General features: G+C 39.2%; 1 protein-coding gene across 2 annotated transcripts; it reads right to left on the minus strand.

Moving 5' to 3' along the window:
- Positions 1 to 678: 678 nt before the first annotated feature.
- Positions 679 to 23637, minus strand: LOC135472993 (ADAMTS-like protein 5). Of its 2 annotated transcripts, none has more exons than XM_064752755.1 (12): positions 23228 to 23637; positions 22430 to 22885; positions 19274 to 19357; positions 10065 to 10286; positions 8970 to 9075; positions 8250 to 8377; positions 7081 to 7207; positions 4849 to 4932; positions 4222 to 4388; positions 3472 to 3811; positions 3198 to 3260; positions 679 to 2641 (listed from the first exon to the last, which is right to left on the minus strand). In XM_064752755.1, the coding sequence occupies exons 3-12, from the start codon at positions 19328 to 19330 to the stop codon at positions 2319 to 2321; spliced, it is 1617 nt and encodes a 538-aa protein (XP_064608825.1). In that variant the 5' UTR covers positions 19331 to 19357; positions 22430 to 22885; positions 23228 to 23637; the 3' UTR covers positions 679 to 2318. The 2 variants fall into 2 exon arrangements, with proteins under 2 accessions (XP_064608825.1, XP_064608826.1); XM_064752756.1 differs by lacking the exon at positions 23228 to 23637 and adding an exon at positions 22134 to 22223 and having other exon boundaries at positions 22430 to 22449.
- Positions 23638 to 24981: the final 1344 nt, after the last annotated feature.

Genomic DNA, 24981 nt, shown 5'->3' on the forward strand with positions numbered 1-24981 from the left:
TTGTAGAATTTTTCTAACCGACTAAAATGCATTTAAAACATTGGATTGTATGGTGGTCTGTTGGGACCCTGAGGGCACCAGTGACGTCACAGCAATATTTTGGCTTGGAATAGTTCGTTTGGGTCCATTGGTTGAAGATGCATTTTGAATGATGATGTGTAGCAATTTATGTGTGTCAAAAGGGTAAAGTGACATCACTGATCAGAAAAGTGTTCAGAAAAGGCCACTGTCGAATCCAAAATTTTAAATGCATTTACTAGGTCGAAAAATATTCCAAGAAATACATCAAACTATTTTCCCGGACAATATTTAATGGCCTTTCATTTGACATGTACTTCATGTCAGTGTGTTCTTTGCCTTTAAATCTTACGTTGCTTAATAATTATAAGCCCAGATCTTCTGATTACGCCTTTACGATGTCTACGTGATGTTTCATAAATATCTACTCTGTTCCTTTTGAACTGATACTGCTGAGTCTTTTTCAAGAAACATTTTCCATTTGCGCTGAAGCACTTTTTACACAGTATTTTGTTGAACATTTTGCTGAGCAATTCCGTGAGACTAAATCGACTAAATCATTTTTACCGGAGCCATCAAGAGCTGGATCCAAACTCGTTGCCTATTCGAATGTTTAAGGAAACAATCTGTTTACCAAGACCAACACAAATTAACAAACACACTTTCACAACATCTCGAAGATTTCATAAAAAGAGTGTAAGCAATAAGGTAGAGGAAACTCCTGATCTGTTACAGAAATCACACAGCGTGCTACAAAGTCTAGGTAAATGATTACAGCGTGTTTCACCTCCATTTCCAGATGACCGTTGGGTTAGGGCAACCGTATGCATGGCACTACACACATTAGGGCATTTCACACTGTCCTGTAAAACCAACTCTTCTAGCAGGAACTGTGATAAATGTCCAAGAAATTGTCCTGAGTTTATCCATATATCAAAGGTTATATCCACTGAAAAATGAAATCTGGTTCTTTCCGCCAGTTTGTTACAGTTGTGTCAGAATTCGAAAAAACTGGTTGTGCCAAATGAAAAAAATTCTCTGTGCGTCCAATATATTGGACAATATACATGTACCATTATTCCTGTTTAAAAATGTTGCCACTGGCAAACCAATATCTGAAAACTATTATGCTAACAAATGTCCTATATATCAAAGAATACGACAAGCTTCAAGACTCTACTGTACATGAAATACATGGGTTTCTTACTATACTATAAAACTCAACTCAAGAACGATATACATACCATATATAAAGACATGACTGGTGTATAAATATTTCAAACGGATCTCTCGTTAGGGTTATAGGCGATGGTCAATATTTCCAAATAGAAAATATCCCACATCAAAGAATACTGGGGGGTATAACAAATGCATTATGGCAGTGAAATTATGGCAGTGACTTTCTCCTAAAAAATCGTACAGCTAACCTTGTCGCAATCGTGGACCGTTTCTTAAAGGGCATACAGAACCGTTGCTGATCTGATTGGCTGGCCTAAGAGATAGACTAGACTAGATAGATTGACTATGCCAAGGCTAAGCTGAATATTAGATATGTCACCTTTATTCAGGCATGACCAAAACTAGTGAATTTAACCCGGAAAATCCTATCTCCGCTATAAGCCAATCAGCATCGATTACGTATCCCTTTAACACTCCAACATCAATATCGATTACATGATGGCTTCCTCTACGGTCGTTTATGGGGCGGTTTGCCAACAACTTATGAATGGTTGTGGGTTTCCTTCGGGCTCCGTCTGAATTCCTGCCAACATAATGTTGGCCGCCATCGTGTTAGTAAAATATTCTTCACTACGGCATTAAGCATCAAAGAAATAAATAAATCAATATCAACTGTGTCTTTCAACACTGACCATCTGGCGTAAGACTCTTATTGCCTTTTTGGGCTCATAATTTTTGCAGTATCAAGGTTTAGCACCTCTTGTTGGAATAACGGAATCTCGGTTCACTTGACTTGGTTGAGTTAAGGTCTTCCGTCACAAAACAGCATTAATTCTGTGCAGGTATATGTTTGTCAAACTACTACAGGATGGCAGAACGATGTCACAACGACCTTTTAACTTCTTTGTACATCCATGTACTTTGTCGGACTCATATTTCCTACCCACTCACTCCAGAAGCTACACAAACACTCATTCAACACGCTCGTGAGTCCCACCAAAGTCTCATACTTCCTAAATATACATGTACATGTACGAACCCGACCACGTGAGTCACACTGAAAAAATACTGTTGCACATCAGGGCAAAAAATCGTTCAACCGTTTTCAACAGACGTTCCTGTCATGGGTTCTTCCATTTTCTTTTCTGGCATTTCTTCTTCTTGCGAAAATATTCCAGTTTGTTGTCGATTTTCTGGTTGTAGTTCCTTACGTAACTTTTGTAGTCTATGGTAAGACGCAGTTGTCTTTCCTTGACAATGCTTGTCCGTCCCATGATAACATATTCCTTGCCTATCTTCAGCTTAGGGCAGCGGCATTTGTATGGCACCCATACGTACTCCCTGGATAGTAGTGGGATATCGTTCTTGTACGACTTAATGATGCGGACGTCATAACGGGTCTCGTTCTTAGTGTGGTAATAGTCCGTCACTTGTACACGACTTACTGCAAACGCAGAAAAATGCACCGAAGTAAAATACAGCAGTTAAGATACGAAGTACAGCTTGCGATCATGAAATGTAATGGCAATAACTGTAAAAAGCAAACACAAGCAAACATATTAACTCGTCACAGCGCTAAGAATATCAAGGATATATCTAGGGCTCAATCGTTTAAAGCGTTGATTTTTTAGATTAGGCGACGACGGCCACTGGCCAATGCGGTCGCACGCTCGAAATCAGCTCTCGCAAGTGAGTGTGGTGTTAATGTCAGGAGGTTAGCAATATATTTTACGAATAGACGGTTTGCTTCGCGCCACCTACATAGCCGTAACCTCCGTTGCATCAGTGGAAACTTTTTGAGTAGGGTGAAACCCAAATCACATAAATAAATAGAATAAATTAATGATTATCGCTTAACAGTACATCGCCAATATTTCATCTTTACTGTGGAGATGTAAAAAAATAGAATTGCCAATGTATGTTGAACAGTAGTGTAACCATTTATACCGTACCATGCACCTCACGTTTAATTACACCTGTATTGTTTACTTATTACTTACCGAAGGCACTAGAGCAGAACTGTTTATTCCTGTCATGTGGTCTGTGACAAGGCTTACAAAATGCTGGAAAAGAAGACCTCAATAAGTGGTACAAAAAAGAAATTTACAGTAGTAAGCCTGCAACATGCACTGTTGGAAATTTTCAGTAGATCTCTGGGATAAACGTTTGATTGTCCTATACATTTTATGTACTTTTCCAGCACATAAAGATTTATAAAATGTAATACATGTACATGTATATCAATTGATGCATATAAATATGCCGTAGTCTTACCTGGTTTTTCTTTGGCTTTCTTTCTCTCTTCCTTGGCCTTCAGTTTTTGCAAAAGTTTCGCCTCCCTGGCTTCCTTTCTCTTCTGTTTGTCTGTCTTAACTTTTCTTTTCTTCTCAATTTTGGATCCCGCATCTTGAAAGCTCTTAACAGTGTTGCTATCTGACAGCGCATGTCCATTTATTCCTGCAAAACTGCGAAGCTGGTTTTTGATTGGCGCAGACTTTGTTGCTCTGACGATCGGTTCTTCCGGTACATAATTCTTGTGCCCTGGCGTCCCGCGCCGCAAATCTGTTGTATAATACGTGTATTTCACAGTTTCATTTTCCCCTTTGTACTTTATCTGAAAGTCAAAATTAAAATTGATAACATATGAGAATTCAGAGGTTACAATAGGGGCAACTTTTACACCATAGTCTCATTATCAATAAACTGCAGTATTAACGTTACTTTAAAAAAAGCCTTGGATACTTGTAAATGACTCCCAAACATATGGTTAAACTATTAGGGGACAGTATGCTTGTTAGATACATTTTAAACGGTTGTAGTGGGTGTGGAAACGACTCACAGTGGGTTAGTGATAAACTAAAAGTTTTGAATTCTTTGAAGAATTCGTTTTGAAATCTGATAATAAAATCTTAAGACCTCCGTAAGCCGTGGAATCAACATTGATAACATTTATATTAGATTATTACCGTTTTCCACATTTATGCTATGTCTAAATTCCAATACGAATTTATTTCCAGTGCTCACCAGTAAGAATATAGGATCTGAAGTTGGCCCTGTAATATGGATAACCTCTCCCTGGTTGTCAAGGTGACGAGAATACGTCAGCTCCGAGCCAGCGGCCTCTGCTCTAAGAAATTTGTCAGCCACACTGTTCCCATTCAACAAGAAAGTACCCTTAGAGTCCAAAAGAGCTGAAAAAACAAAAATCCAGTCAGAAAAATGCGAGGAAAAGTGACGCGCAGGTTAGAGTAATTTCATCATCGTCAGCCGAATCAGCTTTCTCCAATTTTTGTAATGAATTAGTCTCTGTTCGTATCGTCACGAAATGCTGAGTTTGAGGGAAAACGTTGGCACGTAAATCGAAGAGACACGCATGGAATGTCCAGAGCAGACGGTCTAGCCGTTTGTGATTTAAAGAAGAGAAAGGTTAATCTAGGTGTTGATTCCTTCGAGAAATAGTATGACCCAGGTGTTCAACATTACGACACCAAGATAGAAGAACTGGCTGAGATGAAGATTGCATCTTACCATAACAGAGCACAGCAAGGAACTCTCCAATCTTCTTACAACAAATGAAAGTCAAAATTCCCCCAACCTTATGTAACGGAGGTGTTATGTATTACATAAACAGTAGGGGAATTTGATACTGACCTACGTAATTTCGGCTGGTTTCTCTGATCTCGATGTTGGTGGACTCTGCGGGTATCTGGCCTATATAGTAATAACCCAGAAAATCTGGTGGCAAAGATATAAATGCATAGCTTAATAACAGACTAATGCTTGTAAACGGCATTGTACAATGTTTTGGCCGATAGGACTAATTTTTTTATTTAACCATAATAAACTGATCGAATTAATTTTCAATCTAACTGTGACATTGCATGCTCTGAGCGTATGACACTGCAGGCATATACGTGTATAGGCCTGCATATGCGAAATGTAATTTTTTGTTTATAAATGAAAGTTGCACAATTTGCAACCGCTTTCTGATCGTTTGGTCGGGTATTGAGGCACGCATAGCCTACTATAAAGATGTGTTGCTCCAACCATCAAACACACATCGTCGCGCGGCATGTTGGCATAAATTGCTAAAAAAAATGCCATATTTCTAAGAGTATTTATAAATATCGTTTATTTCCAAGGTGACTACTTACGCAATCAACATTTAGGAACAACTTGAACTATCATAGGGAACAAGAATGCTAGCAAATTGTTGTCTTTCCAAGCTATAGCCCTTTTACAACATTGTTAAGTGATTAAAAAAAGTTGCCGTCATAATAGTTGGTAATCACTAAAATATTATTTGTTCATTGGACTTGTAGTTTGAAAAACCTGTTTCTTCTAAATATATGATTTATATGATTACTGGTCGGCATCTGCAGGGATAAAAGGCCAATCCCTATTTGCTGGTTGCGGAGAGTTGCTCTTACAAATGATAATGCTGACCATGATGGTAGATTTACTGTTATGGGCTCAAAAGATGCTCCCAACCACTGTGTCTCAGCGGACATCATATTTAATCTACCATATAGACAGAAGCGCTAATTAAACATCATACTTCTTAGTTGAATTGAAAACCATGAAGCGGCATTTGATCGTCGACAAAAATGTGCCTGAGGCCTGAGTTATCAACAACTCGTTTCCGTGATGCCGTTGTTGTTGTTTTCATAGCAAATACTTTTGAGTTAGGGATCCACTAAAAAACAAACACTTACATACATACTAGGCCAAGGACGGAAAATTTAAAAAATACTAGGCTATGAAAACACCATGTGTGATGCACATGTTTCCACAATCTATTAGAACAGCGTTAAAACCAACTCATTAAAATGGGTTGTAAGGCAAAAGATTGAGGTTACCTTCCGGAGACATCTGTTCTGTCTTCCTACAGAATACCGCAAGAACTGTCTAATAATACCTCTGATCTAGAAAAAGTCCTTCCTCATAGAATTTCATAGTGTAAAAATGCACAAGCCTATATGCACACGTGGTACCAGAAATAAACCTACCATACGGGCAACTTCATGTATTCCTTAATGCGTCATGTTGGGACTACATGTATGTAATGACATGCAAATTCTACACACTGAGAGGCCCCACGTTACAGGAAGAAAACAACTGCCATGATGCAATAATTAACGGTGTATTAACACGTGGTATTTTTAACACAGCTGACGGTACAGTGTACGCCATAATGTGGTTAAAGCTGCTAATTTTTTAACATTATTTTAATCTTATTCCACATGTACCAAACAATCGTCTTAAAACCGTTGACACTATGGTTCATATATGTTTTGGTGTTCCGCTTCATGACTGAATCCAATTTCGCGTAACCCGCGGCTAAAGGGTGTATTATATTCATCTTGTTGAACTGGACCACCACGTTGAAAGTATGAACCGTTGCAATCAAAGCGCAACTGAGATACATGTTTTATAATCCACAACTTATATTCTTGTATGGTGCACGATTTTAGCACTGATTTCACTCCTTCACCTAGAACATACCTTGCGTCTTTCAAACATTATTGAAAACTGCTGATCGCTTCTCTTTGCATGATTCCGGTTTAACGTCATACTTAATATAATTTCTAAGTTCTTTAGTAGTTCGTGTTATACGTCGTTTTGGGAAATTGACCTTGCGATTTTGACCTGGACCGTTCTTTATGGTTGACGGCTGGTTTACGAATGTCTGTTTCCACGCATAGACTCTACATGTTTTAATCATGGGCGTTAACACGTACAAAAAAAGAATCGAAGATAAAAATGAATAGTTCAAAGGCCATCGAGATTTGAAGGTTTATGCTTTTTCGTGCCGTAAGTAGAACGTCATGGTATTCTTCGTGTACGCCCTCAATTTAACTCTTTCATAGTGTAACAACTTACCAGACTGTCGAGATTTCAGAGGCAATACGGACTTCCTGACATGTGCACAGGAGCTGTTGTTTCCTCCACAAACTCGGCAGTTGTCAAATGTCAAGCCGGATCCCAGTTTGTTGTCACAGCCCACAGTCTGTCCAAATCATAAAAGTGATACATTAAGAATAAAACACACTGCAAATGTTAACATGCCATCAGTCTAAAAATGACACAATATGTTAAATGCTGTACAGTATGAGTGCCAAAATCTTAACCCGTTATGCTTTGTATAATGATTGTTTGGTGGTTGTAATATAACATGATGTTAGATTATCAGATTTTTAATAATGGTTAACACGTTAAAAAGTCTTAACCTACCGTTATAAATGTCAGAATTTAAACTTAGTAAAGTTATATATCATTTTAGATATAAGACAGCAAATCTCGACGCACTGAGAAAGATATTTTAAAGAATAGCCGTCAAATTAGAAAAAAAGCATATAGATTCCTGCTATTGTCATATTTCAAAACTGCCATCAGTGCGTATGTGATTATTTATATATATTCTATATAAGTTAACCTCATGACTTACGATAAAGAATGAGCTCTGGAAACCCAAGAACCCAAGATATTATATACTCTTCATTATATCAACAAGTGTAACCTGTGCGGATTAGGTGGTACCATATCCCGCAGGGAATATTTCTTGCCAGAAGTAATTACTCTGCAATTGCCACTTTGTGAACAGACTGGTTACGTAATACCCATTCATTGCACAGGAACATTGCTCAATTCGGCTTGGACCCCAGTCACCACTGAACCGGAAACGCCAACAAGCGCCACATCTAATAAATACTGGGTTTATTTTATCCGATGAAATAAAGCTATCTCTCTCTATAGAAAGTTGTATACACTGACAGAGAAGTTTGGGTCAACAGACTAAAAAATCTGAGTTCTACAACTGATCTAATTCGACTCAAAAAACCGATTCATGACCTGATCAGCTGAGTCATGAACGACTCTTGCGAGTTTTCCGACTAACCAAGCGAGTCACAACCAGATGAGTTCCATGACCCCGATCATATGACTCGGTTTTTCTGAGTCTAATTAACTTAATTGTAAAACTAAAATTTTTAAGTCAGTTGATCCAAACTTTTCTCTCGGTGTAGCTACGAATATTCTTTCACGTGACTTACTCGACAATTTCCACCAGCACATACTGATCTGTGGTCATCGGAACAGGGTGTTCCGTCTCTGGCATAACCGAAACTCTGTTTAAGCGTATATCCCTCCGCTTTACAAGTCAGGTCACAAGGATTGTCGGCTTAAAAAAGTAAAACAGCGACTTACTAACATCGATCTGTGTAAACCAGATTTATTTATTTATTTATTTGATTGATGTTTTGCGCCTTACTCAAGAATATTTCACTTATACGACGGCAGCCAGCATTATGTTTGGAGGAAACCACTTGTGTTCCACCTATATGGTGTTAATGAATATCTACACGTCACACGTGAAGAAGTTTGTCAGCAGCTTGTCAAAGGTCGTTGGATGGTTTCCTCCATTCATAAAACTTACCGCCATCGTACACGTGAAACCTTCTTGGGTATGGCGTTAAACAACAATCAAATTAATCAAATCTAACGAGGATTTCATGTGTCTCAAAAGTCTCAGACAGACTGTGACAACAGTTCGTTCGGCAATTTCAAATTGAAAACTTCAATCGGCTAACTGCTAACGGGGAGACGGGAGTTTATGGAAAATAAGCGAAATATCGTCCAATTTGCTTGCCATTAATATGAAAACCGAACCAAGTAACCGAAGACCTTTATATCACTTTCGATGGTAAGAAGAAAATGGATGTACACTGTGTAAAAACTTGAACCACTATTAAGATAAACTATTGAATTCGTACCGCTTACGATGGGCTTCCAAATATAGGATGTCCCCAGCAGGAAATGACGACCGTTGTTAAGCGAACACTGGTACGCTCTGAAATCGACGTCTCGAGGAGAACAGTCCTGCAAAAAGAGCAATGCATTCCACCATAGATCAATTTCTTCTTCAAACTTATTCACGTGGAAAAACTGCACATTATCCTGACCAGTCACAAACTGCACTATGTTGGATGTAGGTGAATTTTAATATTGATTACAAAATTACCAGTTCTCATTCTGGTCGAGTAATCGAATGGTTTCTGCTGAAATGTCACTTGTATTGGCCGCTGAGGTTGAAGGTCTGAACCTACGCATATCATTGCCTGGCACAAAAATCACTGTAACTCACTTTTGAAGTAACTCACCTGTTCCGAATATAGCTCACCTGTCTGGGACACAACTCATCTCTCTTGGACATAACTTACCAGTCATGATCATAGTTTACAATTTTGGATATTAATAAGCTACTTCGAACACTGGTGATTTTTTTTTGACATAACAAACAGTAATGGACATCATCCATCTGTCATTGTCACAACTCACCTGTGTTGAACAGTTTACTTATCTTGAACACAAACTAATCTGTCATCGACCCAACTAAAGTCTTTACTTTTCGTCTTCGACTTAGCTTTCATGAGTCATACAAGGTTATAACCTTTCGTGAATACGACTCACCTGAGTTGAATACAGGTGATAACCTTTCCTGAATATAACTCACCTGAGCCGATTAAAGGTGATAGCCTTTCCTGAATATGATTCACCTGAGCGGAATACTGGTGATAACCTTTCCTGAATATGACTCACCTGAACCAAATACAACTATATCCTTTCCTAAATATGACTCACCTGAGCCGAATACAGCAGATAACCTTTCCCCTAAAATGATTCACCTGAGCCGAATACAGGTGATAGCATTTGCTAAACATGAACTACCTGATTGAAAGTCAGTCTTTTCAGGAAAAATCTGTACTGGATACAGCTTATCTGTCCCGGACAAACATATGGCTCATCCCCGATCCGTACGTAACCCACCTGTATGTGAGATGTTACAAGGACAAGTGTACAGAACTCACCTTATCGGTACACAGCCTGTACTCCAGACTCCGCCCCTTGCAGTATGTGAGCACCGTGTGGAGGTACTTCTCCCCTGTCCACAGCAGACAGTCACGTGATCGCCTACTGACCCCCTGACCACATGTCCGCGAACAGTCAGACCACCATGACCAGGCGGACCACACAGTAATGTGGTCACGTGGTCGGTACGAACGTCCCGTCTGACTGAAAACCGGAAGTGCCTGCAAATAGGTTATGTAAATTTAAATCTTCATTTGCTTCACTAACATTTTGTCAAATATGATCGACATGGTGTGCCATTTAAAGTGCTTCCTCAGTGACAAAACATCGTATCGATAACACAGGACGCGACAACCTGCCATATCCCAAGTGGACTGACACCGTAGCCGGGTTAGCTGAACCATTTAAATTGGCCCCACTTTCACCCATCATTTTTCTATTACCTTTTTGTAAGTGGCATTAATTGTGCGGGTTAGAATGGCAAGTCACATACCTAAAGCGGCACGAGTTATGGAAAAGTTACAATGGTCTTTATTCTGAGCTTTAAGTTTTCAATATAACTCTTCTCGAGGTTGATTACAACTATTTATAGCTGTGCTTAGGCCTACGCGTGATGTTACGTGTTGATGTTGTGTACATTGAATTAAGTGCCATCGAGACTTATTGATAAGACAGAGAATTAAGGAGAACTATCAAAAAGGAAATCCGCCAATCTAGGTTCTAGTGGTCGTTTTACCGCTTTAAAGACAACAAATAAATAAATCCTGATTTGAAGGTCCAGTAATTTTCTAGAACAATGAAAGGAAAAAGGCTTTATGAATCATAATAACAGCAGATCTATCTTTTTTCTTTTTAATCGTTGTCAAAAAATTTAGTTTGACGTGAGAAAGACAAAGTCTCACAGGCGTGACTCGGATATATCCTCTGCGGGCTTTAGCAACCTCTTCGCTGGAGGTAAGACGAACTTCACCGCCACTGCCCCTGAAAGTAGTCCCTTCGGAGCAGGTGCCAGGGAGATACCCGATATTGAGTAACCTCCGCTGTGCGGCAGAGGGCAGAGGACTATGTGTAACAGTGTGGGGTTTATTACCGCGGGATAAATGAATCCACAGGGTCTGTTTACCCAGCAGATGGTGACATTTGGTTTTAGAGTCGCACAAACGGAAATAAACTGGTATTTGGCAGAGGTCTTCTTGCCTTTCATCTAGGGACTCATTACTTCGGGCGGAGAACGCCTGTTTACCGCAATCAGGTTCTGCTTACACGAGCGCAATGCAGCTGCTACGAAATTTCTCTTTCCTAGGAAATAGAAATTAATTCAGCGGCTGAATTGAAGCAGTCAGCAGCATTTATTAGCTTGCCGGGTATACAGGGAATTTTACAGACGTATGGCACGAGAAAAAAAAACAAGTCTACATCAGATAATTTTAAATTTTAGCGCAGATATAATAAATGTTCCTTGTAAAAAAAACTGTTTATTCGTGTCCATGGTAACCATGGAAGTTTTTCACAAAACACACTTTTACAGTTTCATATGAAGTATGTGCATGTACGGGCATTTACTTTAGTGTTGTTGTTGTGTGAAAAGTATTGCACAGCAATCCTACAGCTGAATTCTATACAGACGTCAGTAAGACAACATCTCTGCCTTGGACCGCCTCGAAGTCGGGAGTCCCGGGATCAAGCCTGGGTCACGCCAAAGACTGAATGGTATACTTATTGCTGCCTTGCTTGGTGGTCATCACTGAGAGGTCAGAGCAAGGAAACAGGACTGATTGGCTCTGTGTCAGTATAATACAATATAACTGTACGACGTTAAACGCCAAGCATTCATTCATTCATTCATTCTGCCATTTCACCGGTTGCCGACTTAGGAAGTTATTTTGTCCACGGGATATGAAATTTTTAATTAGAACTGGTATGTTTTCAATAAGAAAATGATAACGTTCTGTTCTAATTAAAAATTTCATATCCCGTGGACTAATAACTTCCTAAGTCGGCAAACGCTAACCTCTGCCACAACTAAGTGTACGAATTGTTTAAAAAAATCGTATCTCGTTCCTAGAAATTCCACCACCACCCAAGCAAAAATATGTACATCCTTTCCTCTAAATCCGCCCATAACTTTTCTCATAAAGTTGTGCGGACACAAACAGGCAGGCAAAAATCATTCGGCAAAAACCTTGGCGGAGGTAATTAGGAAAGAGTTAAACTGTTTAGTAAACTGACGATTTTGAAGACACTGAAAACAAATATTAAGGCCACTATAAGTTATCTGAAATACTGGTTAACACACCGACTGTGAACAGAGAAACAGAATAAAAAGAGAAAAAAAAACACCGTCGACTTTTTCCCAGGTCTTGGTAGAAATAAAGCGGCACATACTGACTTAAACATGTGTGCGTTTATTTGACATCTGTTTCTCTGATTTCTTTTTCCATCAAGTTTCTATATCTCGTTTTATGGCGCTTGTTAACATGAACAGATGGCGCAGAAGAGTGGGTACTTGCAAATTCTAATTCGACAAAGTGCTTCAGTGGGAATAAAAACATACAGAATCTGGTCCCACCACACAGTGACAGGTGTCTATAGCGGGTGAATGCTAACAGCACTGGCTTGTATGGGAACAAACCAGCAGAAATTTTTCACCGTACAAACCTCAAGACATCCGGTTTTATCTCACAAATTTGGATGACACACAGCCATTATTTGTTTATTCTTCAGGGGCGGGTTGACGTAACCGACAAAATAAGATGCTTGTCTTACAATCGCTGTGCCACACGAGGTGTTGATTCAAACCCGGCGTCGGACATGACTGAATCCTTGAGATTAGATAGATAATTAAGCTTACTTGAGATAACTGAATATACACTGCTTTTAGGACATGTGTGCCCTGATTTGACATCTGGTAGAGCTATAGTAGAGTCGTTTAGGTGGTCCAATACATGAACGTCATTCGAGATCACATATTTTTCACCAAAGCCACCTCTATGTGTACGTCACATGCAACGTACACAATCTTCGTGATGTTAGCTTATATATTCGGTGGTTTCTTTGGAGTAGCCTACTTCGGTTTTGTATGGCATCTCGCCTTATACCATTTGTTATATCTTGTGATTTCAATCAACGCCACAGGTTATTACTACAAAAAGTAGTGTGGCAAGGTTATTCCATTAAACACCCTCACTCTAAGTTTCTTAAGTTTTACAACAAGTATAATTCTCTTGTTAATTAATACGGAATCTCTGGTACTCTGTGTTCAGTTCAGCTTAACCAGGGGCTACGGGTAGTATATTCATATATAGTGTTGTACTTGATCTCTACATTGGATGTATGAACGAGATACATATTTTATGATCGACATCTTTTATACAAGCTCGGTACATGATTTGAATACTGATTTCACTCATTCGCCTAGAACATACCTTGCATCTTTCCAACATCGCTGAAAACTGTTGACTGCTTCTCTTTGCACGATTCCGTCCAATATTCGTACTTCATATACTTTCTTAGTTCTTCAGTGCTTTGTGTCATACGACGTTTTGGGAATTATAGCCTACCTTGCGATTATTGACCTGGAAGGTCCGACTAGTATACGAACGTTATGTTACGGCGCATAGATTCTTAGGTCATGAAGTAGCCGCCGTCATAAAAATCACAAATTTAGGAACTAATTCATGAGCTAAATTTCTAGCTTTCCATATAGTAAATTTCATAATAACGGGGAAATAAATACTACCACGATAATAAATGTGTAGTGATTTCTTGATCGTAGACAACTAAGAGACTCACGCCGTGGCAAGATGTATGTACAATTAACTGTTTCCGTTACAATTGTGAAGCAGAATCCATCTGATCGTTAAGTATCTCCTTGGCAAGACAGCCCTTGCACTCTTTTTGTACATTTACAACTGGTACAAAATGCATACTTCAAAGACAGAACTAAGACATGTTTGAGAATAGTAGTTACGACATCCCGATGACATCAAGATCCCTTTTACAACTTTGTGGCGAAGTATGGGAGCTGCGATCGCGAGATGTTGTCGAGATTTGGTCAAGATTCAGTGGAGACGCACATAGGGCTGATGACGCGATATATTGACGCGAGAGATTACGACGAGAAACCACAATGGAGACGCACATAGGGGTGATGACGCGATATATTGACGCGAGAGATTACGACGAGAAACCAAGAGGCTTAGCAAGAGCCTTGTGCAGATCGAGCGTTGCTGAATCTCCACCAAAACCTTCTTTAAACTGTACCTTCATTTTGGTTTTATATCTCTGAGAATGTCGGGTGTTTTGTGCATCGCAGTTTTGATGAAACAACCAGCTTATGAGATTTGAACGAGAATTTTAGCGCGACATTTTGCAGAAATACAGGTATATAGACGCGATGTATTTGACACCTTGAGACCTACAGAGGAAAGATCTTAAACAACATTTCGACTCAATCTCTCTCGAACTTGCCCGCAAAAGACGTATGCTTCTAAAAACAAAATTCATAAGAAATAAGCAAACTTGTATTAAGTTGATGGTTATACTGTACAGAAAACTATTTGACTCAGAAGCCGGTGACTGAAATGTATTGCTGCACAGAGGTTCTCACCCACACCATGTGTAGTTCGTGAATGCCAGGCTTTTCCCAATTTACATGGATCCGAACGGATAACCAGCCAAATTAATGTGTCAGCCTTCTGCATATTTGACTGTGGGCTGTATTTGGGTAGATAAATTTATCGAGTGAAAAAAGATTGTAAATTTAATTACATAGTACCGTTTTGCACTACCTAGCGCCATCGTTGTATAGCAATTAGTTGGCATGTCGGTTGAGTCGACCCGTGTGGTCTGCTCGTGTAACAAAGGTGTGAAGACATTAGCCTTATCACCCCTCGATCATCCATCTCATCATATTAACCTCGCCCTATGTCACACGCTCTCTGGACTGTTCACGAGTGAGTATATATACGGGGCTCCCAGGGCTTATAACAGTAGAGCACCGTGGTGGTGTTCAGACACCTATATGTTTGGTATACAGTCGATCCGTTAACGTGACAGAGAGACGCGAATGTGTCGATATAAGATAAATTAATTTTATTATCTACACTCGACTAGTAGATAACAATCTTCTCTACCTTTTGTTTTATTCTCAGCTAATTTTCCACGTGGTTAAGATGGCAATGACATTGAATGAATGAATAAAAAACCCGAAAAATTTTGAGTGAATGGAGACCGTCGTACTGAATTACCATAAATGTGGTCTTCTCGCCGCTATATCTAACTTCTACTCATGTATTTGCTCATAAATTCAGCTTGTAATTTATTCTAGAACGTGTTTTACCCATGCATCCTATTTTCACATAAATTCTCCACTAGTGCATAGAGATAAACTCGCGTAATTTCAACCAACCTATTTAACACTGAAGGTGAACACGTATTTATGGCGTTGCCAAAAGCGGGCTTCCTTTGATGTTTCTTTGGCAAAGAAAATCTGGTTTGTTTTCCGCGCGGATGGATAAATTACACAGAGCGTGAGGAATGTTCATAATGTAAGGTGCTTTAGCTGTAAACTGGTTTAAATAGAGGAATAACTAGAGCAGTCATGAATATACATGTATCCTTACAGATTGATTGTAAGCATACTTATATTATCTCCTCGCTTCACAGGGTCGATTTTACGCATGGCAGTTGTAGTCCTTGAAGCGGTGTGTTATGAGGTTATCGTATGGGATAGGTGCTTGGATAATAAACAAGGAATTATTCAACAGTTAACCACTGCAGTAATGATACAGCTACATGTACGTCTAGACGTCCACAGATCTAGACAAAGATATACCGCCATTTTTTTTTAAACGATGTAGATAAACCTATGCAAGCTGGTTGGAACAATTTCATGGGCCGCATGTTTTTACGTGCAAACATTCGCCACTGTTATGGTGAGGAGTATACAAAGAATTCCAAGAGAGTATGACCATACTTTCTTCTTATCATAAAACAGCACGAAGCCTACACACAAATTTTCCTGGCAAATCGACAATATGATCTGATCCTTTTAGACACAGAACATTAAAGTGACAAAGAACACCAAAGTGACAACAGAATAAAGCTGAAATATACCACTAAAATAGATCACGCGAGAAACAGAGCAGGACCCTGTAGGTGTTGTCACCTACAAGTGCTGGAAGAAACAGAGCGCTTTTCACTGGTATAGAAGAGGCATTTTAGAACACCACTAAGACGGCCGTGAATGAGAAAGTATGTAAGCGGAGACAGACATACGAGCAACAAGTTCGGTTTCATAATACCAGTGTCCTGGTTACATCAGGATGTATTTAGCGTGCAGCTTGTATAAATCTGTGTCATAAATAACCGGGGTCTGTTTCCTCAAAGTTACAGCAAGAAAATGTGGAAATCGTCACCATGGTGATGACTGTAAATAAACGGGGTATATAGGCGGCCGTATTTGTGTGGGTCATCTTGCCCGAGGGAGAGGTAGTATATATATATATATATATATATATATATATATATATATATATATATATATATATATATATATATATATATATATTGTCCTTAGCCCTCATCTGAGGAAAATGCATGCTCGGTAGCTCCAATTAATATTACCCCAAGTAAAATGAATAACTTTACGTCGTTATATCACATCTTTTCGCCTATAAGTAAGGGAACTGTGGCCACAGAACCCATTTTTCTGACCTAAATCAACATCTGAAATACATTTTTATCCAAAGACATCGGAATAAGTGGTGTAGCAAATTTTTCTTTATTGGGCCCTTCTTATTAAAATTTTGACTACCGCATAGGAGCAGGGCACCTTGCGATAAATATGTCAGACTATCAACTTCCAGTACAAAAAATTTTGGTTTCAGTCAGAAATGTCTATGAAATCTGCTTCTAGGCCTATGGTCTACACAATTTATCTTCCTTTAGTTGTATTTATAAAGACATTTATTACGCGCTGGACTGAATCTACAGTGACAGTGGGAAAACTGTAGCAAGTATATCTACAGATAATTTAAAATTTCATGCAATGGTGTATATAGGCCTACCGCAACAGATATAGTATTCAATAGATATATCTACCATAGATGAATTTATTGTAACAGGAATGAGCCAAACATAACTCCTCTCCGTGAAGTGTAAAGCATATACGTAAATCAAACCAACTATGTAAAGGAAGACCTCTATACTTTATTTGCTCAGGACGACAGACATTTCCTTTTTCTCAAACACATAAAAAGCCCAATCCATTAGGGACGACATGAAAGGCTGACATTTTTCATTGCCTCGATTATAACTCATTGTTTGACACTTTTGCCCTGGGACAAGCCTAATTATCTGGTGGACAGTACTAACTTACTCGTCAAACTGTTCATTGGTCACATACCTTATACGACAAAATGACAAGGGGTCAGATGGATTTGTCAGCAAAGGCTGTAGCCACTTCACCGTGTCAGTGTGGGCAAAGACAAAGGATATCCACGATTTATAGTTTTTGTCAATTTTGATGAAATGTGTCTAAAATATCTCGAACAGGAAATGACACAAATGGAATAAAAATAAAACAAAACAAAAAAGGCTAATCAATAAAAGCATACTGTAGCTTCATTAAACAGAACGTTTTAACCAAGGCACTGCACATGAATTAAGAAAAGGAAGTTTAAGAAAGTACAGTTATTCTTGTAAAAATCACACATGGACTTATGTATACAAAAAGAATAGACTTAATAGTATTTTTCTATGTGCAAATATCATGCAGTGTGCTGTTTATTTCCGAAATACGAAATATTTACTCAGAACCATATATATATATATATATATATATATATATATAAGTGTGTGAATTTTGGAGCACACATCGAAACACCCAGTCAGAAACACCGTGCAACTGCATGAGGAACGACGCCTAGGCTTTATACAGAACAGTCTATGCTTTAGGTACATACATATTCGGTGTTAAGTCAGCCTTAAGCCCTTATGAATGGGCGACGGTTGAAACCAGAGCTAGCCTTTGGGTTAATATCTGTGTTTGTTCTTCATCAGGGTAAGGACGGTTTGCCAAAGTAAGTAAGTCAGGTTCAGGCCACAGGTGGTTGGCGGATGGGCTCAACATTAAGAGGTCATGGGTTCCTGCAAACACATCCTGTAATAGTCTTGATTGAATAGGAATTCTCGCCTGCATCTCGTATTTCAGTGGTATACATGAAAGATAGTTACTCCTATATATAAACAGGGTATAATTTCTATAAGTTACAAATGACAAACCTTTAATTCACTGCAGGTTTGTCTGGCTTAGAATGAAGTTAAACTGTTTTTGGCCAATCACATACTGAATAACAAGCTTTGTTCACGCAGAATTATTCCACAGCATTAATACATGTCTACAGAATATGTTTGCCCCGTGCTACTTGTTGTTTTCGGCGAATGAATGTCTATAATGTTTTTAATGAAAAAAAAACTTTTACAGCTCCTATCTAGCGATATAGTCTTTCCATCTCCGGTACGTGCCTTCCTCTCAAGTGCTGAACTGTTTTGAAAGAAAACACTCTTCAAGCCAATGCTACCCAGCCCATTAACTTAGGACTACAGATTAGACCTGGATTGGTGTACAGGTCACAGAATGTCAGTCATTCCTATATTAATGTCGTCGATCTGGAACCCTTGTGGCATCGATAACGTCGTCTAAACATCGCTGACATTAATAAATATTTTTCATATCGAGAATATATTCCTGGCATAAGGATACATTAACAACATTTAGTTTTATCGTGAGTGAACACTTAATGCCAATAAGTTGCTGTACTCATCGATGTTGATAGCGATCAATAATTTATCGATATCCCTAGATGAATCAGTCGATATTAGTCACGTCATTTGTAATTTCAAATTTGTAGATTTGTGGTTATTAGAATAGTTGTAGGACTATACGCGACAGTGGGAAAATAAGCCTGAACTGGGTACGGTGTCGGTTAGGGTGTCCATAGCCTGATGCTTCAGTATAACAGCACGATAAAGTAATACTGGCTACAGACACTTTAGGGGCTGTACTGCCGAAAGAAAAAAACATCGTGTTACGACAGCAACAAAGTTGAAAATGACATTTTTCACAGAGTAAACTAGCAGGCAGGAAGACGCCGATATAAGCATACTGGGCTCTGGTTACCATCATACATGTATCTGTACTTACCAAGAGAAGTGTTGGAAGTATGTACCAACATCCGCTTATCATAGCCTGAGATGACATCACAGTGTGTGTTCGTGTCAAAGAAACCTGAACAGAAAAAGAAACAAGTGTTTCATCATGCAATCTAAATGTATAATTACATGTAGAAGCATATCTCCTCAGACTTTCTCACGTTTTTACCAATGCGGTCGCTGTGAGTTCATGTCCAGCTCATGCCGGCCCATCTCCGGCCGTACGTGGGAAGGCCTTACAGCAACTTGCGGATGGTCGTGGGTTTGTCCCGGGCTCTGCTAGGTTTCCTCTCAAAATAATGATGGCCGCCGTGGTATACGTGAAATATTCTTAAATACTGGGAAACACCAATCAAATAAATGAATAAATAAATAAATAAATAAATAAATAAAAAAAATAAAAAATACATTTCTCGTATGGGTTTTGGGACAGCCTGTCATGAATGAATACATGGTTATAGTTTCAACAAAATTTGCAGGCCTAATTAACTGTAGAATTAAACCTGATGTCAGGTTCCAAATAGCGGCCATGTCGTTTTTCTGAGGCTTTCTAATTCCTGATAGACGATAATCAGATTTTCACTCTAAAAGAAAGAAAGAAAGAAAGCTCTCTAGATTAGATTTACATAACTGTCATCACAAGCAAATGTTCTACAGAAATCTTGAACATCACTGAGGTCACTGGAGTTACTAGGATGTCAGACGACACAAACGCTCTGTTTCAACCTTTGTTTCTGAGAATACTTGATACAAATGTATCCTCTTTATCTACAGCATGCACAACATGATTTTAACTAGTACCTGGAACAATTTTAGTTACGAACGCTTCTTAAAGTTCCGCGCGAGGATGTCAGTGATCAGGCTAAATTCACGTGTCTCACACAGACTCCAAAGGTCAAGCTCGTCTATTGGTTGCAGTGATGTAAAGCGAGCGTAGAGAGCGGCACATGCTCTGTCAGGAGTACGACATAGATAACCATGACGTTAACGTCGTTCCACCAGGTTTTTGTAAGTTCACGTTATATACACACTCCGATTACATTTAACCATGTGCTAAGTACGGCTGATTACTCTGCATGTTGATTACACCATTTATCCTGATAAATGTCCTACAACATGCGAAAATTAAGTTTACACAGCTAAAAAATTCCCAAATGTCTCTAGGCCCACTTGCTCAAAATTCTCTTACCGTTAGGTGCACGTAACTGCCATGGCAACCAGCGGAATACATGTAATATTACAGTCACATAACATTAGCAATCACGCGCATGTCCGTAACGTCAAGAAAGGTTCGGGTTATAGTGCACGGAAGTAGAATGTTAGCATTTACTCTAAAGCAAACTTTAGACAAAACTACAAAATGCCTCTCTTTAAAGAATTATTCCAACAAAATACATAAACAATACAAAATGAACTGCTTTTATATGCAAATTTTAATTATTTTTATGGAAATAAGGCACTTTTTAAAACCTTTCTTTTAAATGCTAGATGGAAAGAAGATTTACCGGTATAGATACAATTTCTAGACTATATCAGGTACCATGTCTTATTTCGCCTTCATTTTATGAGGAAAATGATTTTCATAGCCTGTGTGACATTCGTGCACTTCCACAGAATTCTTGGAGCTTCTAATGTATAACATTCGATATGAAAACAAATATGATAAACAAAGAGAGCCTCACAAAGTGTGTCGGATAATATAGTTTTCCATATTTCAAAAACAGGGAGAGCTATGTCTCTTGTCAGATTATTAAAAGAATGGAGACTATAGTTGGGTTTGGTACAAGTATAGATGGCTCCGTCAGAGATCGTCCTGCGTGGTTTGTAAGGCTTAGTTCTGTATGCTGCCCGAGTGTAGTGTGCTTTCTATTAGCACAGTTCACACAGGGAGCTGTCATAGTGGTGGATATCTGATACCATACTGCGATAAATCATGCTTAATATCTCAAGATAACTCACTGACCATGTCGACGAACAAGAAAGAGATCCCAGCTTACTCTATATATTAACCCGTAAACTATGAAAACAGATGAGATGGGCTGGAAATTGACTATTCAGCTAAAGCAGCTTCATAAATATTGACAAAATCTCAGACCCAGTAAACGACAGACTTTTTTTGGTGAGGTGGGGGTGGGGTGGTGGAGATAGGGGGCGGGAATGGTTGCAGCGGGCGTGTAGGCTAACTTGAAGAGATATCGGGATACTAAAAGACCTCGCCCATTTTTACTTGGTGCCCAACACGGGTGTTTGTTACTGATACCCCCCCCCCCCCCCCCCCGCCTGCCTACTGCCTGGTCATACACTGCTAGAAGCTACCAGCGTTCCTGTCCAGAACTCACGTCTTGCATGACCTCGATTAACCCTCAAATGGACCGGATTACTGACCGTATTTACCCAGATTATTGACCAGAGAAGATCTGACCGGTGGTCAGCGGTTATTTATGGCCCTCACACCACTTGAATTAAATTCTTTTCACATCTGAAAGTACAGTGGAGATTATATCGACATAGAGTTAGAAGTGAACCTTGCCTAACTCTCACAACTTTCACCAATATACATACTATAAAATCGTCATTATTAACTACAGTTAGATAAATTTAAACATAGCATTGACTTTAAAATCAACTGACACAATAAAACAGTTTGAAAGGGGAAAATAGGTCAGGGTGAAGGGAATAGCTGTAGGGCAACATTTGTTTATCTGCGAGATTAAAGAAGTAAACGGTCCGCCTAGTAGTGTGCTGTACTAACGGTTCTACAAATGGTGTGGGTAGGATATAAATTTCAGTAAGTAATTTTTGTTTTACCCACACACAGATACCCTAAGAGGTCACTTTGCATTGGTATTTACCTAACATGTCTTAAATATCTTCATACATATATTCGAGTTGTTCGTTGGCCATTGCATCGGAACACGCAGAGCATATATACCTTGCAGTATCTGCAAGTATATTTTGATTACATTTCTTAGCATCTTAAATTCAACACCACACCATAGAAAAAGAAAACATTATTCTCTCAGCTGGTAACTTTGCTGAAGACAAAATATAAAAAAAGACGAAGATCATCAAACTTCAGCGTGATAAACCTTTAATTCACGTTTACAATAAATCAAATATTCTCTGAAACTATAGAAAGCAAACTTACCTTAATATGACTTTGAAAACTCGTTCCTGGACTTGTTTAATACGTCACATGTATGCCAGGAAATAAAACTGATATTCTTCCAGAGGCTTTACATTTAACGTACCAAGATATAATGCAGTGTAAGTGACGTTCCTTTATCCAAGCACAAGAATTCGCGAAATCCACTTCTCGAATGCACAGCTTTGTGAACTGTCGTCAAAGAGGTTGCTTATCTGCTTAATATTTGTCTGACGAAGTTAGAACAACAGAAGGCACAGTCAAACTATGAGATGAGTGATGATAGGTTGTGTACAATATGAAGACAAGATGGTTCCCAGGTTCGCAGATGATACGTCTCTTGCACGGAAAGTCACAAACACAAGGAGATGTTCTCACAAAACAGTTGTCAGCACTCGAAGTACTTGTAAATGTCTCCGCCCATGAATTGAAACTTCTCCCCTTGTATTCGTTTCAACCCTGGAAGCATAATGGGTAATCGAATATATAACATATGGAGAAGATTCGAGCATTCTTGGCAACGAACGACCCTTTCTTGGGGGTTTCTCAGTACTGTGGGCTGTAGAGGTAGAGAAAAAATCGATAGCAAAAATCTTCCGATAATTTATGTCGGTTTACCATGCAAATGATCTGATGCAAGATGACCTAAAAATGTGTAATTCACAACATATCCCTTGTGTTCAAGAATTAGTAATGAGCAATATCACGCAATCCATTAGGTTAGATGATTTTGCACCTTGCCAGAGATAAACAGAAAAATGTAATAAAAATATACACAATTTAACAGCTCAGCTGTTTTACCAGTGTCTTCATTTTTCACAAGTGGAATGTGATTTTGTCATCTTTCCCACCAATCTAAAATACTCCCTCGACATGCCCTTGTTTGTCCAGGTGAAATAATCCGCTCTACATGTTACGCTTGTGTCCATGAGATGTGCTACACAGTGTGTTATTCTGTACGCACGTGGTTGCTCTCCCGTTCTACAACTGCCTGGTGTCTTTAACACAGATTTCTAGTCTACACAGTGAAGAGCCTGGGGCTCAGGATTTAATTCTCACCCCACCAGAATGTAGCACAGGTTTACAGGCATCCAGAATGCGACATCCGTCGTCCATTATTCCGCGAGCGATGGCATTCGTCTATACTTTTGCACCAAGATAGTATTACAGAACTATTGTAACATTAGAAATTACACCACTTTTCACGACCAAGAAATTCTATTCACGAAAAGGAGGTACAGTGTTATTTTTAAAGACCGCTGCTATAAGAGCTGGGCGTCCCTCCTGTCAATCTAGGATCTATCCGTGCTGTGATTGGTCAGAGGAACACGTGGCGTTAGCTATAGCGCGTTCTACCCGGGATCGTCTGTTCCACTGTCATCACAAGTTTTACAGATTGATTGGAGTCACTTCATGCCCAATGTCCCGTAAACTTGAACACCTTGACCGCTTTTGTGCGTTACAGTAGGTCAAAATCAAACAAAAATCTTGTCTTGACAGTGCCAAACTTTGGCGTTAATGAGATTGTTGGAGGCTTTATTAAACTTTTAATTCCAACAGTGCACAGTGTAAAGTGTCTGCCCCAAGGAAAATACACTGCATGTTCCTTGTTTCGACGGTCCACAACCAAAAAGTCACAGTGCCAACATTGCAAATGGAGATGACACTTAATGCACAAGGCGTTGAAGTACTGCCGGTTTCTTCTGTTCGGGACCTGCCCGGATAGCACAGTTGGTAGAGCGTCCGCTTCGGGACCGGTAGATCCAGGATCAATCCTTGATCGAGTCACACCTAAGACCTTAAAAGAAGAAGTTGTAACTTCCCTTTTTCAGCATGACCCGTATCAGTATAATGGCTCGGGCATGGGCGGCTTACTTGCCTTCTCAGTGAAGCAGCACTAGATAAAAGAGCGGTGGAAATCCGTCCTGCTACAAGGAGGCACATTACACGTACATGCACCCTAAGGATTCCTTCGTCGTCACATGACTGAAAAATTGTTAAGTACCACGTTAAACCCCAAGCACTCACTCACTCTTCCGTTGGATCAAACGTACAGTGGAGAACAACAAATACAGTATAGAAACCTCGTCTTTCCAGGGACAATTGATAAGTGAACATTTCCGGTATCAGTTAACTCATTGGATGATTAGTTTGGTGTTGAGTTTAACGGCACAAAGTTTCCCCAAGATAAAAATTAAATACACGTCTGTGACCGGGACAGCGTGGCAACTGGAAAGACATCTAAACGAAACGTGAATGAGATTTAATAAACCATAAGATCTCCTAACTTCTAGTTGAATTAAGGGCAAGTGGGAAACTATGTTTGTCCGTGCTACGAAAGGCTATTTAGTCTCTATTCAGTCCCCATACATCTTCTTGGATCATTTTAAAATGCATACGCTTCCGCGAGATTCATCCGATCTGCGTTATTAACACAATAATATTTGTTTTGTTACAAAAGTATATACATGTTTTATCTACCAAAAGCCATCAAACTCGTGAATTTGACGGACACAGGTCTATCTCACCAGCGTTTAGTTTTAATATTACAACAG

Source organism: Liolophura sinensis, chromosome 8, assembly GCF_032854445.1.
Source record: "Liolophura sinensis isolate JHLJ2023 chromosome 8, CUHK_Ljap_v2, whole genome shotgun sequence".
NCBI classification, from domain to species: Eukaryota; Metazoa; Mollusca; class Polyplacophora; order Chitonida; family Chitonidae; genus Liolophura; species Liolophura sinensis.